We start from the raw sequence: 14,250 nt of genomic DNA, 5'->3' as shown, positions 1-14,250 counted from the left end.
GCGTCTGGGACACCACGCTGCTCTGTGAGCTCCCGAACAAAGCCAGAAATTTTTCGAACAGTTGATGGTAAAGTGATCGTTGAAGATGAACTTCTTAACTTTATTGTCATTAAGATGAGAACTATGAGTTACGATGAAATTGTATTGCTTGTTACAAACAATTTCAGTTCTGAACGCATTGAGTCCTCAAAGAAGGCTTTGTTCGAGGTATGTCCAAACACATCGCAACGCTGTGTCCTCCATAAGGGCGCACAGAAGGACATTAATAATGTGAAAATGTGTCTGAGAGTCCTGAATGAATGTGGAGAGGATATACCTCGTTTTGTCTCACATTACTTGGATGATTTACCCTCCGTGACTTTTAACCACATTGATGTCTCTGTGCTACTAAGTAAAATGGAACAATTAAATAATGACATCCACGGTCTAAAAAAGACTCTTGACATTCAATCAAATGTATGTGAGAGTTTACGTGAAGTGAGTGCTACCTTGAATACTCGGGTGTCTGTCATTGAGACACAGCACACACCTGCTGCCCCCCTTTCGGTGGTGACTGACGGACAGCAATCTGGCGCTGAGGCGAATTTGGATGACGTCTCGGGACCAACGGTGCCGTCCGACCCGTGTGTAATTGGGTCAACGCAGAGATCTCCGGCGTGGAGTGCTGTGGTGCGGAAGGGACGCCCCAAGCTGGATAGGGCTGCGCCGCTCAGGCTGAACTATCGCCCCGCGCAAGCCGCGAAACGGGAGCGAAAAACAGCTGGGGTAATAGGGACTGGCTCCGTTTCTAACATATTGGCTGTCAAGACTAAGATAGTGAGTGTGTTTGCCACAAAGTTTGATCCCAGCTTGGATGCCGAAACTCTCGGCGGCTATCTGAAGGACAAGCTGGGACGTGATGTGAAATGCCGCAGAATAGAGACGACACACGGTAGATTCAGCTCATTTCACATAACTGCTGAATGTAAAGAAGTGCAAGAGATGTATGACCCCCAGCTCTGGCCAGAAGGCTCTTTTGTCCGGCGATATTATGAACCTCGCCGGCTAAGATCTGTGACAACAGGTGTGCTGCCTGCTCCCAGCTCACTGATAGTGTCTGAGCCTCCGACTGGTGCCTCTAGGCGCATCAGCCACTGAAATAACAGCTTTAAATAAATGCGTGTTGTATCATACAATTCGCGTGGCCTACGTGTAGGTCACAGTGCTGCGGATAAATCACGCCGTCATGTGGTGGACACTCTCCTGGAAGACTGTGACATATTATGCCTGCAGGAGACCTGGTTATCCAAACAAGATCTGGATAAACTTAACGGACTGCACAGGAACTTTCATGGCGCTGGTGAGTCTACTACAGATTTAAAATCTAGAATAATTCGCGGCAGGATACCCGGAGGTGTGGCTGTACTATGGAACATTAAATATGACTCTACAGTGAAAGTGTTGAGACTGAATGTTGATTGGGCCATTGGGCTAGAGATAAATATATGCGAGAGGAGGTTCACTATCTTGAACATCTATACTCCCTTTGAGTCTTATCAGTCTGAAGATGAGTTTTTGAATAGACTGGCTTTTATAAGTTCTTTTCTAGAGGAAAATAGATCATCTTGTGTATATGTTGTAGGGGACTTTAATGCTGACTTGTCTGATTCCTGTTCTATCTTTGCCAAACATCTAGTGCAGTTTTGTGGTGAAAATAACCTTACTCTTTCCAGTAAGGCCTTCTTGCCTGATAAAAGTTTTACATATATTAGTGAGGCATGGCATACAACTTCCTGGTTGGATCATTGCATCTGCACAGCAGATGCTCATGCCTCATTAAATGATATAGAAATTTGTTATGGATTAGCTACTTCGGATCATATTCCGATTGTAATTTCTGTAAATGTTGATAATATTCCCTCAATTACTGCTGATAGCATTTTACCTAATGTAGGCAAGCTGGACTGGTCTAAACTATCCCCTGAGGAACTAGATAAATACTATTTTGTTAGTGATTCCTTCTTAAGAGAGATTAACCTCCCAATGAACTCATTGATGTGTAAGGATATAAATTGTAAGAATGTTGAGCATTGTACAGAGATGTGTGACCTATATGAGAGCATTGTAAAGGCCCTGAAGAAATCTAGTATCCCATTCCAGAAACAGAGACACGCAGAACATAATATTATACCTGGGTGGAAAGAATTTGTGGCTGAACAACATGCTGAAGCCAGACAGGCGTTCTTAAACTGGGTAGCAGCTGGAAAGCCTAGACAGGGTGAAGTGTTTGAAAACAAAAAGCTTGCCAATGCTAGGTTTAAATACGCCTTACGTTATGTTAAGCAAAATGAAAATACAATGCGGGCTGACTCATTGGCTAAGAAGCTGCAAAGCTGCAAAAATAATGAATTTTGGAGAGAGATTAAAACTATGAATAATTTCAAATTTTCTCTATCATCCAACATAGAGGGTGTAAGCGGTCCAGAAAAAATAGCTGAGTTGTGGCGTGAATATTACTTTGATTTATTCAATTGTGTCAAGAGTGATAGTTTTAACATGGGTCATATTGAACCAACTGAAATCACATTGATAAGTGCATCTGAAATATGTGATTCTATCAAAAAGCTGTTAAGAAACAAGGCTTGTGGATTAGATAATATCACTGCTGAGCATCTTAAATTTGCCAGTAGAAGGCTATATGTGCTGCTGTCTATGTGTCTAACTGGTTTTCTTATACATGGTGTTTTGCCTGACTCCTTAACACATGTTATATTAGTACCAGTAATAAAGGATAAAGCTGCTAAACTGAACAGCATGGATAATTATCGACCAATTGCTCTTGCCAGCATTCTCTCTAAAGTATTTGAGAGCGTTTTATTTAATAGGTTGGAAGTATTTGTATCAACGACTGATAATCAATTTGGCTTTAAACGTGATCATGCCACAGATATGTGCATTTATGCACTGAAAGAAATCATTGCAAATTATGTGAGCAGAAATTCTTCTGTATTTCTCAGCTTCATTGACGCGTCAAAGGCGTTTGATAGAATTAATCACAAAAAATTATTTATGAAATTGCTCCGTAGAGGTGTCCCTAAATACATTATCCGAATATTAACTTATTGGTATGCAAATCAAACAATGCAAGTGAAATGGGGCAATGTTCTATCAACCCCTTTTAATGTTCAAAATGGCGTGCGACAGGGTGGAATTCTGTCTCCTTACCTTTTTAATGTCTATCTGGATGATTTGTCCAAATTGTTGAATGTTTGTAAGACAGGCTGTCTTGTAGGAAACTCTGTCGTCAACCACCTAATGTATGCTGATGACCTAGTAGTGCTAAGCCCATACAGCGCTGGGTTGCAGCAGTTATTAAAGGTGTGTTCACAGTATGGTAATGATTTTGATATCAAATATAATTCCAGTAAGAGTAATATCATGATTGTCAGAACCAAGGAGGACAGGAGATTAATTTTTCCTGATTTCTACTTGTGTGATCAGCCTCTGAAGACATGTAAAGAAATAAAATATCTGGGCCATATCATAACAGATGACATGAGTGACGACAGAGATTTGTACAGACAGTGCTGCAAATTATATGCACAAGCCAATATGTTGCTGCGAAAATTTAGCATGTGCTCATCGGATGTCAAATGTGTTTTATTTAGATCCTACTGTACCTCTTTGTACACAGCACATTTGTGGTGGCGATATAAGAACAGTAGCCTGCGGAGACTTACTGTAGCCTACAATGATGCAATGAGGCTCCTCCTTCGTGTCCCAAGATGGCACAGTGCTAGTCACCTTTTTGTGAACTCTGGTGTTCCCACCTGTGGAGCCTTATTAAGGCAATTAATGTTTAAATTTATGTGTCGTTTGGACAAATCTGAAAATGGAATTATACTGGCACTAACCAGTCCTAAGAAAAGTTGTTACAGATATATGTCTGGCCTTTGGAAACACTGGCTTTTTAGTCTTTCATGAATTTTATTGTAATGCTAAAGTATTGTACTCTTTTTTTTTATATTTTATTTTTTATCTATGGACCAAATGTGTGTCTGAAATAAAGTTATATATATATAATACCCACCTCTGCCTTTAACAGAAGTGTTTTCTGTCAGTAAATATGTTTAAGAATTTGCAGTACATTTGCAAAATGTATATCTGTAATTTTAAATGTATTTAAAATTTATTCTAACTAAATTATAACCGTACAAATATATGTTTACAGTTACAGTACATTTATAATAATATTTTTTTTAATATATACTACCATTCAAAAGGTTGGGTGTTGTTAAGGTGTTTTGAAAGAAGTCTCTTACGCTCATCAAAGCTGCATTCATGTGTTCAAAAATGGTCAAACAGTAATATTTTGAAATGTTATTACACAGTTATTAACAATTTTCTATTTCCATATAGTTTCCAATGTAGTTTATTACTGATGGTAAAGCTGAATTTTCAGGGTACATTACTTCAGTCTTCAGCGTCAGATCTGATTTGGTTCTCAAGAAACATTTCCTCTCATGTTAAAAACAGCTGTGTTGCTTATTTTTTTTTAAATCTGTGATGCATTTTTGCTTTGATCAATAAAAAGTTAGAAATGGCATTAATTTGAAATAAAGTAACTTCACATTTGGTCAATTTAATGCATCCTTTTTTGAATAAAAATCATAATTTCTTTTAAAATAATCTTGCTGATCCTAGACTTTGGACAGTTTATATTCTCTGTAATATTCTCTCCTTTTATTTGTTGTGACCTTTTGTTTGCTAGTATATTTTACTGTTTCTTGATTTGATATAATGTGCAGTTTAGGTTCAGGGTCCTGTAATGTTCCTAATGATTTGTTAGCTTTCTAAAGCTCTGTTGCAGTGGGGTTGAGTCTGACTCTGCAGTGTGTTAATCAATAGGCCTCAGGCAGCCGTCTCACGCACAGCCTGTGTATGGATAGAGGAAAAGACTCTCTCACTGTCTCAATCTTCCACAAACAAACCCCAGAAAGATAGATAGATAGATTATTTGAGTCTAAAGGCTCCGAGGGAAATAGGATGCACACACACACACACACACACACACACACACACACACACACACACACACACACACACACACACACACACACAAACAAACACACACAAACACACACAAACACACACATACACACACAAGTCAGTGAGTACAAAGCAGTTCTTGTTCACAGTGGTGGCTCCTAATTATCTTCCGTCTGAGGAAATTGGGCTCCCCGAGAAACACACTTTTTTTTTCAATTAGTTTTCATGTACTGTATAGATGACTTCATTGGCACCTTGCTGCCAGTAATATTCACACCCTCCACACAGTTAATGCCAGAAAAATGCCATGGAGAGCATGATCAAGGCATAACTGACCCTCATTAGTGCCCAAAATGAAGTCGAGGACTGATAATGTTCACAAAGAGCCTTTTGTTTTTCTACTTGCTTAAGAAGGATGAGAAATGAGAGCAATGAAATTCAATTGGAAGAATATATAAAACAAGCTACAGTGCCATCTTTTCTTTCACCCTTAATGCATTTCAAAATTGGTGTAAGAGACAAAATTACAATTTAGTAACAACTCTTTGTCTCTTCCATTCTCTCTATGTCTGTCTATATAGCCCCAGCTTCCTGTAACTGCAAGTCGACGTTGGAGGTGGAACAATTAATGCAAAAAACCCCACACCCCCTCTTCCCTGCTTCCAAGCTCCTCCTACTCCATCGTCATGGCGATGAGCAGTGATCCTGGTTGCGTGGGGGTGGACCCTGACCCAGACTCCTCCCAAGCCGCTGAGATGACTGACCAGATGTTTGCGGTGTCGCTAAGGTCCGATACATCCTCTAGTGTAGTGAAGAATGGGACAGGTGTTAAGAAAGCTCCACCCAAGAGGCCACACCTTTCAGGCAGGAAGATGTCATTGCAGGAGAGAGGAACGTACGTGTCTTCTGGGAGCGGGGCTGACCGCTTTTCCCGAATAGCCAGACAGCCAACGATCGAGTCCAAACGAGTGTCTATCTCAGACTCGCAGGTGGGGACAATTAAAATATCTCCTGGAATTGCAATGGTTGTGTATGAAATATGGTTCCACATTTGCTTGGATATACCTTCATTTTTAGAACTTTTCTGACTGATTACTATTGGTCTATTTTAACAACTTGGTTTCAATAAATGCTGTTTTTGCAGTCACCTCTTAAAGGGGTCATCGGATGCCCATTTTCCATAAGTTCATATGATTCTTTAGGGTCTTAATGAAAAGTCTCTAGGTTACGTATGTAACCATGGTTCCCTGAGAAGGGAACGAGACACCGCGTCCCCTAGGGGTCGCTATTGGGGAACGCTGCAGCGTGACTCGTGTCTGAAGAATGCATATAGAAAAACTCCATGAAATGGCCGGCGACAGCGTATGACGTCACCGCGGCGCGCACATCGCTGCTGGTGCGTCACTACCGGGCGACACAGTATAAAGAGTCGCCGAAGTAAACATACACCCGCTTCACTGTCTGAAGCTTCTTGTCCGAGGCATGGTAAAAAGCGTAGGGGACGCGGTGTCTCGTTCCCTTCTCAGGGAACCATGGTTACATACGTAACCTAGAGACGTTCCCTTCCGAGGGAACTCTCACCGCGCCCCCTAGGGGTCGCTATTGGGGAACGGTATACCCACGTCTCCATGCTGAGGGGAGTGCATAGTAGCGAGCACTAAGTGTAAATTCTGTGAAGAATTATCCCTATAGGACGAGGTGACAGCTGTCAGAACGTAACCTCCCCAGCCAAAGCCTGAACTGTTACTCACTTACCTGAATGGGTCAAAGGACCCAGAGCACAGCTCAGGTTGGAATCGGAGATTCCTTCGGAGGAACGGCTAAGTTAATACTTAGACTTAACTAGAACAGGAACTGCCAGTACTACTGAGTCTAGTTCCCTCAGTGAACTGACTCAGAAATAGCGACTAACAGGCCTGTCCCAAGACAGAGACCGTTCTAGCAGGGGTTATCCTCAGATAACGCACCCTGGATAACAGATGGTCAGGAGATATCTAAGGTGATATCGAGTGAAGTTGGGCCCAGGGAGACCGGGGTTTTAAACCAACTCAAAAAATGGGAACGAGGACCGCGTAACCCATACCGTATAGGATTTTAGAAAAGAGCCCAAAAACTTGGTGGGAACTTACCACTTATGTGGATTTTAGGAAGTGCACAAAGATTCCGTGCGCACTTACCACTATTGTGGAGAAGAATAGTGCCCAGGGTTTAGCGTGGGACACTTACCCTAGTAAAATGGGATTTGGAGACTGTGTTTTCCCCCATTTTGGGGGTTTCATTGTTAAAGCTCCATATTTGTCATAGGATGACAAGAATTAAAATAGGGGAGGACCCTCCCTGTATTAGAGAGGGTAGCAATGCTACACCCTATTCAGGACAGACAGTCCTCAAACTGTTAGTCAACTGATGAAATCATGGAGCTACTGACCATCATGGGACCCTTGCGAAGGGGAGCAAACGTGCTCAAATCAGGACCTTGAGTAAAGATAGTGGTTATTTCTTCCTTTCGTTAAGGGAGAAAAATTCACCATGCGGCAGTGGCGCTGCTTTGAGGGAACCCTGAAAGGTGAGCTGCCAACAGCCTGAAGAGGCTTCAATCGTAGGAGCCTTCGCTTCTAGCATGTTAAGGGTAGGCTTCAAAACCCTGAGAAACAGGGAGAAATGCCAACACCCGCCAGAAGGTGGTGCTCTAGTAGGACCCTTTCCGCAGAAAGGGGAGCAGCCAAGGTCATTTCAAGGTCCTGAAAAAGGGGGGAACTCCTAGTTAGTCATAAAGCCTGAAGGGGAGGTGACACTCGACCCGGAAGTCAGGCGCAGACAGGCTCCTAACCCTGATTAACAGAGAGGAAAACTCACCTGCCAGGAGGCAGCGCTCGGATTTCACCCTTCCTCAGAAGGGGAGCTTACTCCTCCTGCCAGGAGCAGCGCTCTTGAGTGGAACCCTTTCTCAAAGGGGAGCAATCATACCTGACTCAGGAAGCCTGATGACAGATTCTAAGGGGGAACAAAGGGGAATTTGTCCATACGACAGTGGTGCTACTGACGAACCTTGAATTAAGGTGAGCTGCTGTCGTTGAAGAGCTCTCAGAGGACCCTTTCCGCGGAAAGGGGAGCTACTAAAGTTACTTCAAGTTCCTGAGAAGTGAGCTCCTGGATAGTCATGGGGACAGACTCCTAACCCTGAAGGCCAGGGAGGAACGCCCGTCCTGACGAGGGGAGCTCATTGGGGACCCTTTCCTCGGAAAGGGGAGAGCCCAGCTCGTGCGTGAGGCCTGAAGAGTGAGAATCAGCCTGGACAAGAAGGACAGACCCCTAAGCCAGATGAACCGGGAGGAGAACCTGGCTCTGTCAGCGAGAAACAGTACTCTAAATAAACCCCTTCCGCAGAAAGGGGAGTACTACCTCGGTTGAATCGACCCTGCCCTCGGGCTAACAGGGGGATCGACAGACCCCAGTCTAGGTGGACTTATGTTCCTGTCTCAACGGGACATAAATCCCCCGGAGCAGGAACTTATGAGGATAGACTCCTAACCCTGAAGGCCAGGGAGGAACGCCCATCCCGCCGAGGGGGCGCTCATTAGGGACCCTTCCCTTGGGAAGGGGAGAGCCCAGCTCGAGTGTGAGCCTGAAGAGTGAGAATCAGCCTGGACAAGAGGGACAGGCTTCTAACCCAGATGAACCGGGGAGAAAACCTGGCTTGTCAGCGAGAAGCGGTACTCTGAATAAACCCTTTCCGCGGAAAGGGGAGTACTACTTTAGTTACTGGAGAACTGAGAAATTTCTCCTTGGAGACAAAACTCAGGAGGTGCTGGAAAGAACCTTCGGCTGATAAGATCACTTCACAGGATCTAAAGTCCACAGAGAGAGTCTGGAAGAGGGATTCTCAGAAAAAGGCCTGCAAAGGACAAATGTTAAACATGCCAAGGGCAATCCTAAGAAAGAAACTTAGGGAGCTTACCTTGGAGAGGACATAAGTCCTATGTCTAACATATGCTGAGAGGGTGGTTTACCGCACGACCTGTGGTGTGGATAGGACGAAAACTGCCGTAACCATAACCCGCAGGATCAGAGGGGGAGCATCCGCCGTGAACTCGTCATGTTTTTCTCTGAGAAGCAAAAACACAACACACAGGCCTGAGACAGTATTAAGTTCTTTTTCTTTATTAAAAGTGACCTGCATTTAACTCAAACTTAAACAAAACCTGTTTAAGGAGTTAAAATCCAGACCATCGGTAATGGAGGTTCTTATGGGACATAAGAACCGCTGCGTGCAGGGAGCTCATGTTGTAGGGCTCGGACCTGGGCCTTCATGGAGTGAAGGACTCAAAGGCAGTGATCTACCTAGTCCAAGTCACATAAATCCAGAAAGGCCAATGAGCCTGGGAAAACTAACAGATCAGTGAAAGACCTCCGGTTAGTCCTCCTGAAAACAGCCCAAACCAGCAGAGTGGGCTGTCTATTTAAACCCTAGCAGGGGAGACAGCACCATCTAGGCAAGAGCTTAAAAGAACTGCTTTTCTCTTTTCAAACAAAAAGTAATCAGTAAGCCCACACACAGATATCCGCAGATATCTGTATGTGTAGGAAGGACTACCAGAGGTAAAAACTGACTGAAAGCCTCCAGCCCTAAAGTAGGAAGAATTAACATACAGCTAGCCTCAGACAGCTGTAGTTAATAAGACTGTTCTGCCATGATCTGCCATAATCATGGTCGAACTAGTTTAGGAAAATCTCCCCCTTTATATGTACACATATACGCATACATAACATGCATATGTATATACATATACATGCACACACATATTTTATGGCAGTAAATTAACTCCACAATCGCGACGCGCAGCACATATTCGGCTCCCGCGGGAGCTAAACAAACTCCGCCCAGATGCCAAATTCCCTCGGGAATAAAACAAGCAAGGAGCCGCTGGCGATGCCGCGAATGCGTCTGTTAATGCCGCGAGAGGCAAACACACTCATGCAAAATGAGGAACAGAGAAACTCACCTCCCTCCTTTGCGTACTGCGTTTTCGCGATAAGCCCATTAGTCCCTCGGGAGCTGGACGAGCTGTAATTTACCACACCCACGTAGCAGAGAGTCGTAGCAAGTGGGTATGAGAGCGTGCCTCTCGTTACAAACAAGCAATGAATGCACCGATTGCATTCTACTCTCTCAAGAGCTAATCTTGCTTGCGTTCTCCCCTCACAGCTCGGGCAGTGTGAAAGTGCGGGTATCAGATTACCACACACGTCACAAGCAGGCCTCCGGTGAGAGAATATGCACTCCTAGACAAAGAGAAAGCTGAAGACAGCGAAGAGGGTGTATGTTTACTTCGGCGACTCTTTATACTGTGTCGCCCGGTAGTGACGCACCAGCAGCGGCGTGCGCGCCGCGGTGACGTCATACGCTGTCGCTGGCCATTTCATGGAGTTTTTCTATATGCATTCTTCAGACACGAGTCACGCTGCAGCGTTCCCCAATAGCGACCCCTAGGGGACGCGGTGAGAGTTCCCTCGGAAGGGAAACACCCTTTTACCTTGTCAAAATCAGCTCTGCAAAATATCAGTTAATTTTATCGCATGGGCCCTTTAAATGCAAATGAGCTCTGCTCGCCCCACCCCTCTCTGCTGAGGGATTCTGAGCTGTAATGTTTACTTTAGCTGCAAAAAACCCTTATACTCACCTCTGCTGTGGGTGAAGCTGCGTCACGAATGATTCACACGAACATGGATGCATATGTAGATCGGGATCGGCGCCTTCCTTTTAAAAACGAAAGTAATGTTCATTGTGCATTTTCTATTTTTAAGGCAATTAGCTTTGAGTTTTCTATCTTGATGCTTGACTTTGTTGATCTGCCTGTATGTTTTCATTTTACAATCTTTCCATTTTGTTTATACTTGCACCAAATTTTAGAAACAATTTCCAACTTAGATCTAGACTTAGAACTTCTTCTGCCACACTCCAAGATGGATTTCCATCTTGAAGGAGTTTTATAATCCTTTCCATCATTTCAACTGACAGCTTTCTTGTTGGGAACATGTTTCTTTACAATAAGCCCATTAGGCCTGTTAGCACTGTCTTTTGACTTCTGGCTAATTAGCATTTCCAATATGTTTAGATACTTATTTCAGAAATACAAATTACAAGCTGATTCCATATTTTTTCCTCAACATTGAATGATTCTATAATTTTTTCCTCTACTTGATATGGAAAATTATTTTCCATTAATTAAAAGAGCTTAGTCTCTTTGTTCGAGGTATGTTTCACATATACACAATGTTGAATTAATAAACAAAAATAGTTTTGTGTCATATCTGTGATTGGCTTATTTGCTAAGAAGTAAACAACATCTAAGTGTGGTGATTCCATACTTTTTGCCAGGGATTGTGTATGTGACCATATATACGAATAAATAAGCTTTCCATTGATTTATAGTTTGTTAAAATAGGAATTTGAAAATCTGGAATCTGAGGGTGAAAATGAAAAAGAGATTTAAAGAAAAGAGAATTAAAAATCAATCATTTTGACCCATACAATGTATTGTTGGCTAGTGCTACAAATATACCTGTGCTAATTATGACTGGTATTGTGGTCCAGGGTCACATATTTCTGGCTTTTTGGGTTCAAATTAAGCCAGCCATGTAGTCATTTTTAATCAATAGTTGAGTTAAAACTACCCTGAAGCTTGGATGAAACATTTAACCCAACCACTGGGTCAAAACAACCCAGTCGTTGGGTTTGCCAATATTTTACCCAGCGCTGGGTTGTATTTAACCCAGCATTTAACCTCAGCAGAGTGTATAAATGAAATGAAAATATAATAATGTCAAAAAATGAAGGTCATTAGATTTCTCAATTTATGACCCCTTAAAGACACATGCTGCAATTATTATTTTACATAATATTTACTGAATTAGAACACTCTAAAAATGTTGGGTTAAACCTTCTGGGTAGTTTTATTTAACTTAACTTTTGTTTAAAAATTACTATATTTCTTGCTTAAAATGAACCCAAAATAAGCTGAAAAATAAAAGCAGGCCTTAGCAATAATTAAAAGGTGGACATTTATTAATAAGCAATTTAAAAATGTTAATTATTTAATTATTATTTATTCAACTTATTAATAAATGTTCATTTATTGAATATATTAATGAATGTTAATTTACAACCTAGTATTTTCTTTACTCAAACATTATGTCTATAAAGGCTAATGTTTTTGTGTTTTTGAAGAGTGGAAGAGAGTCCTAGCATTTGCTGTTTAGTTGTAGCCAATAAACTTTTAGATATCCTGTGCGTTTTATATCATGAGATTTTGGCCAAAATGTATTAAACAACAAGAAAATTAAATGCCCATATAGCTACAATAAACATTATAACCTGTAAAACTGAGTCAGACTTTCTAATGACGAACAAAACACAGAACTCCGCCATTCGCCTGTCGAAAACCTTGTTAAAAATTTTAAGTGCAAGTGTCTGATCATATATAAAGCCAAAATACAAATAAAAGTCTGACAACGCATTGTTTAATTATTGGGAAAATTTTTATTTTAGATGGTAACTTAATGGTTCTGTAATCCTATTATAATATTTTTCATGAATAATTTTTTTAAAGGGAGTAAACACTGTAACCAACAGTAATATGGTACAGCTTTGTGCACAGGAAATTATATTTTCTCAAATAAATTACACAAATTTTACACAGTACACATTAACAAAGCGGCAGTACCGCTGAATAGTATCACTGATTTGAACTTGTACGAGATTTACATGAATGGATTGTATTCCTTATGTTTGTGAGTTTCTTGAAATTAAATATTTACTAGATATTCAATAATTTGTTTAAATGATGTTCATTTGATGAATGCTATTGGTAAATAAAAAGAATTATAGCATTCGCCTTCCTCTTATCAATAACAAAACGCCAAACGCTATAACACTTTTTCCATATAACATCAAACCAAGACAGTAAACTAATGAAAACTGAGAATCATTGGTACACTGTGTGTTTTTAGCCCTATCAAAATCAAGCTCTCTTCCAAAAATCCTTTTGGTAGATGACAATAATAAAAAATGCCAAATGTCAGCTGATGTATCAGCTTTGGTAATATATTGCTCGACCACTAATGATTAGTGTTTTGGATTGATTTGCACTATCCAGTCTTAATAGTTATTGACATCAGGTCACATCTGACTGATTTCCTAGTGTGAATCCTCTGTTACACAGCATGAAGACCTGTGTGTGTGTGTGTGTGTGTGTGTGTGTGTGTGTGTGTGTGTGTGTGTGTGTGTGTGTTTAAAGCAAAACTCATTTCCTGTGATTAGTGTCCAGGTCATGTGGTGACCCATACAGCCAAGCTTTAATAAGGCTTCTTTCATTCATACACCGCTTCAGCACCCTCCCCCTCTTAACAACCTGCTCCTTTTAAAGAATATCTTTGTTCTGACCTGTAGAGATGATCTGTGTGTGTTTGGCTGTGTGTGTGTACCCACATGTCTTCCTGACTATACAGTATGTTTGTGTGTGTTAATGGGGCTCAAGCCTGTCTGAGGGCTGAGACATTGAAAGCCAGGGGTCCTTCTCATCTTCTCTGTGGAGTGTATCTGCAGCATGAGTGGCTCTCTGCTCTGAGAGGAGCATCAGCTGGATGTGTTCTTCTCTCTGCTCTCACACTCATCCTGTGATAGGCGCAGAGGGGAAACACTCTTAGCACTTAAGCCATTTACTGTCATTGATGTAGTTTGAATCTTTTTAATGCACATTCATAACGGAGAGCTTAAATGATATGCTTCTGTTTACTAAAAGTCTGTCATTATTTGCTCACCCTAATGTCATTTTAAACCCATTTGACTTTTTCTCCATGGAACACTTTTTTAATTAATTGATAAATATGGTTTACAAATTCTTAATGATTTGTTTACAAATCAGACTCATCCAGTAGAGTCAGTAAGTTAATAAGTGAATTTACATGCATTAAAAGCTTAGTTTCAGTCGGACTAAAGCAATTATTTGTCATTTTTTTATATGTCATAAAGCCACTTATTCTGATTGTAGTTGATGTATATGTAGACACTGACTGCTTCTGGCCTCAGCTAAGAAGCTTGAGTCTCCATTCATTGTACACTACCAGTCAAAAGATTTTTAATGTTTTTTTTTTTAAAGAAATTATTTGATCCAAAGTAAATCAAAAACAGAAACATATTTTTACTATTTAAAATAACTGTTT

General features: G+C 41.3%; 1 protein-coding gene across 2 annotated transcripts in view; it reads left to right on the top strand.

Annotated features, from left to right (window-relative positions):
• camkk1a (calcium/calmodulin-dependent protein kinase kinase 1, alpha a) overlaps window positions 1-14,250 on the top strand; it is a 117,559-nt gene that overhangs the window by 57,147 nt on the left and 46,162 nt on the right. For both annotated transcript variants that reach the window (XM_073840383.1, XM_073840382.1), the window contains exon 3: window positions 5,610-6,017. In XM_073840383.1, the coding sequence (XP_073696484.1) occupies window positions 5,715-6,017 (303 nt within the window). In that variant the 5' untranslated portion in view covers window positions 5,610-5,714. The remainder of the gene's footprint in view (window positions 1-5,609; window positions 6,018-14,250) is intronic.

Source organism: Garra rufa, chromosome 5, assembly GCF_049309525.1.
Source record: "Garra rufa chromosome 5, GarRuf1.0, whole genome shotgun sequence".
Classification (NCBI taxonomy): domain Eukaryota; kingdom Metazoa; phylum Chordata; class Actinopteri; order Cypriniformes; family Cyprinidae; genus Garra; species Garra rufa.
The sequence above is the reverse complement of the archived record's forward strand: the minus strand, read 5'-3'. Positions and strand labels throughout refer to the sequence as shown.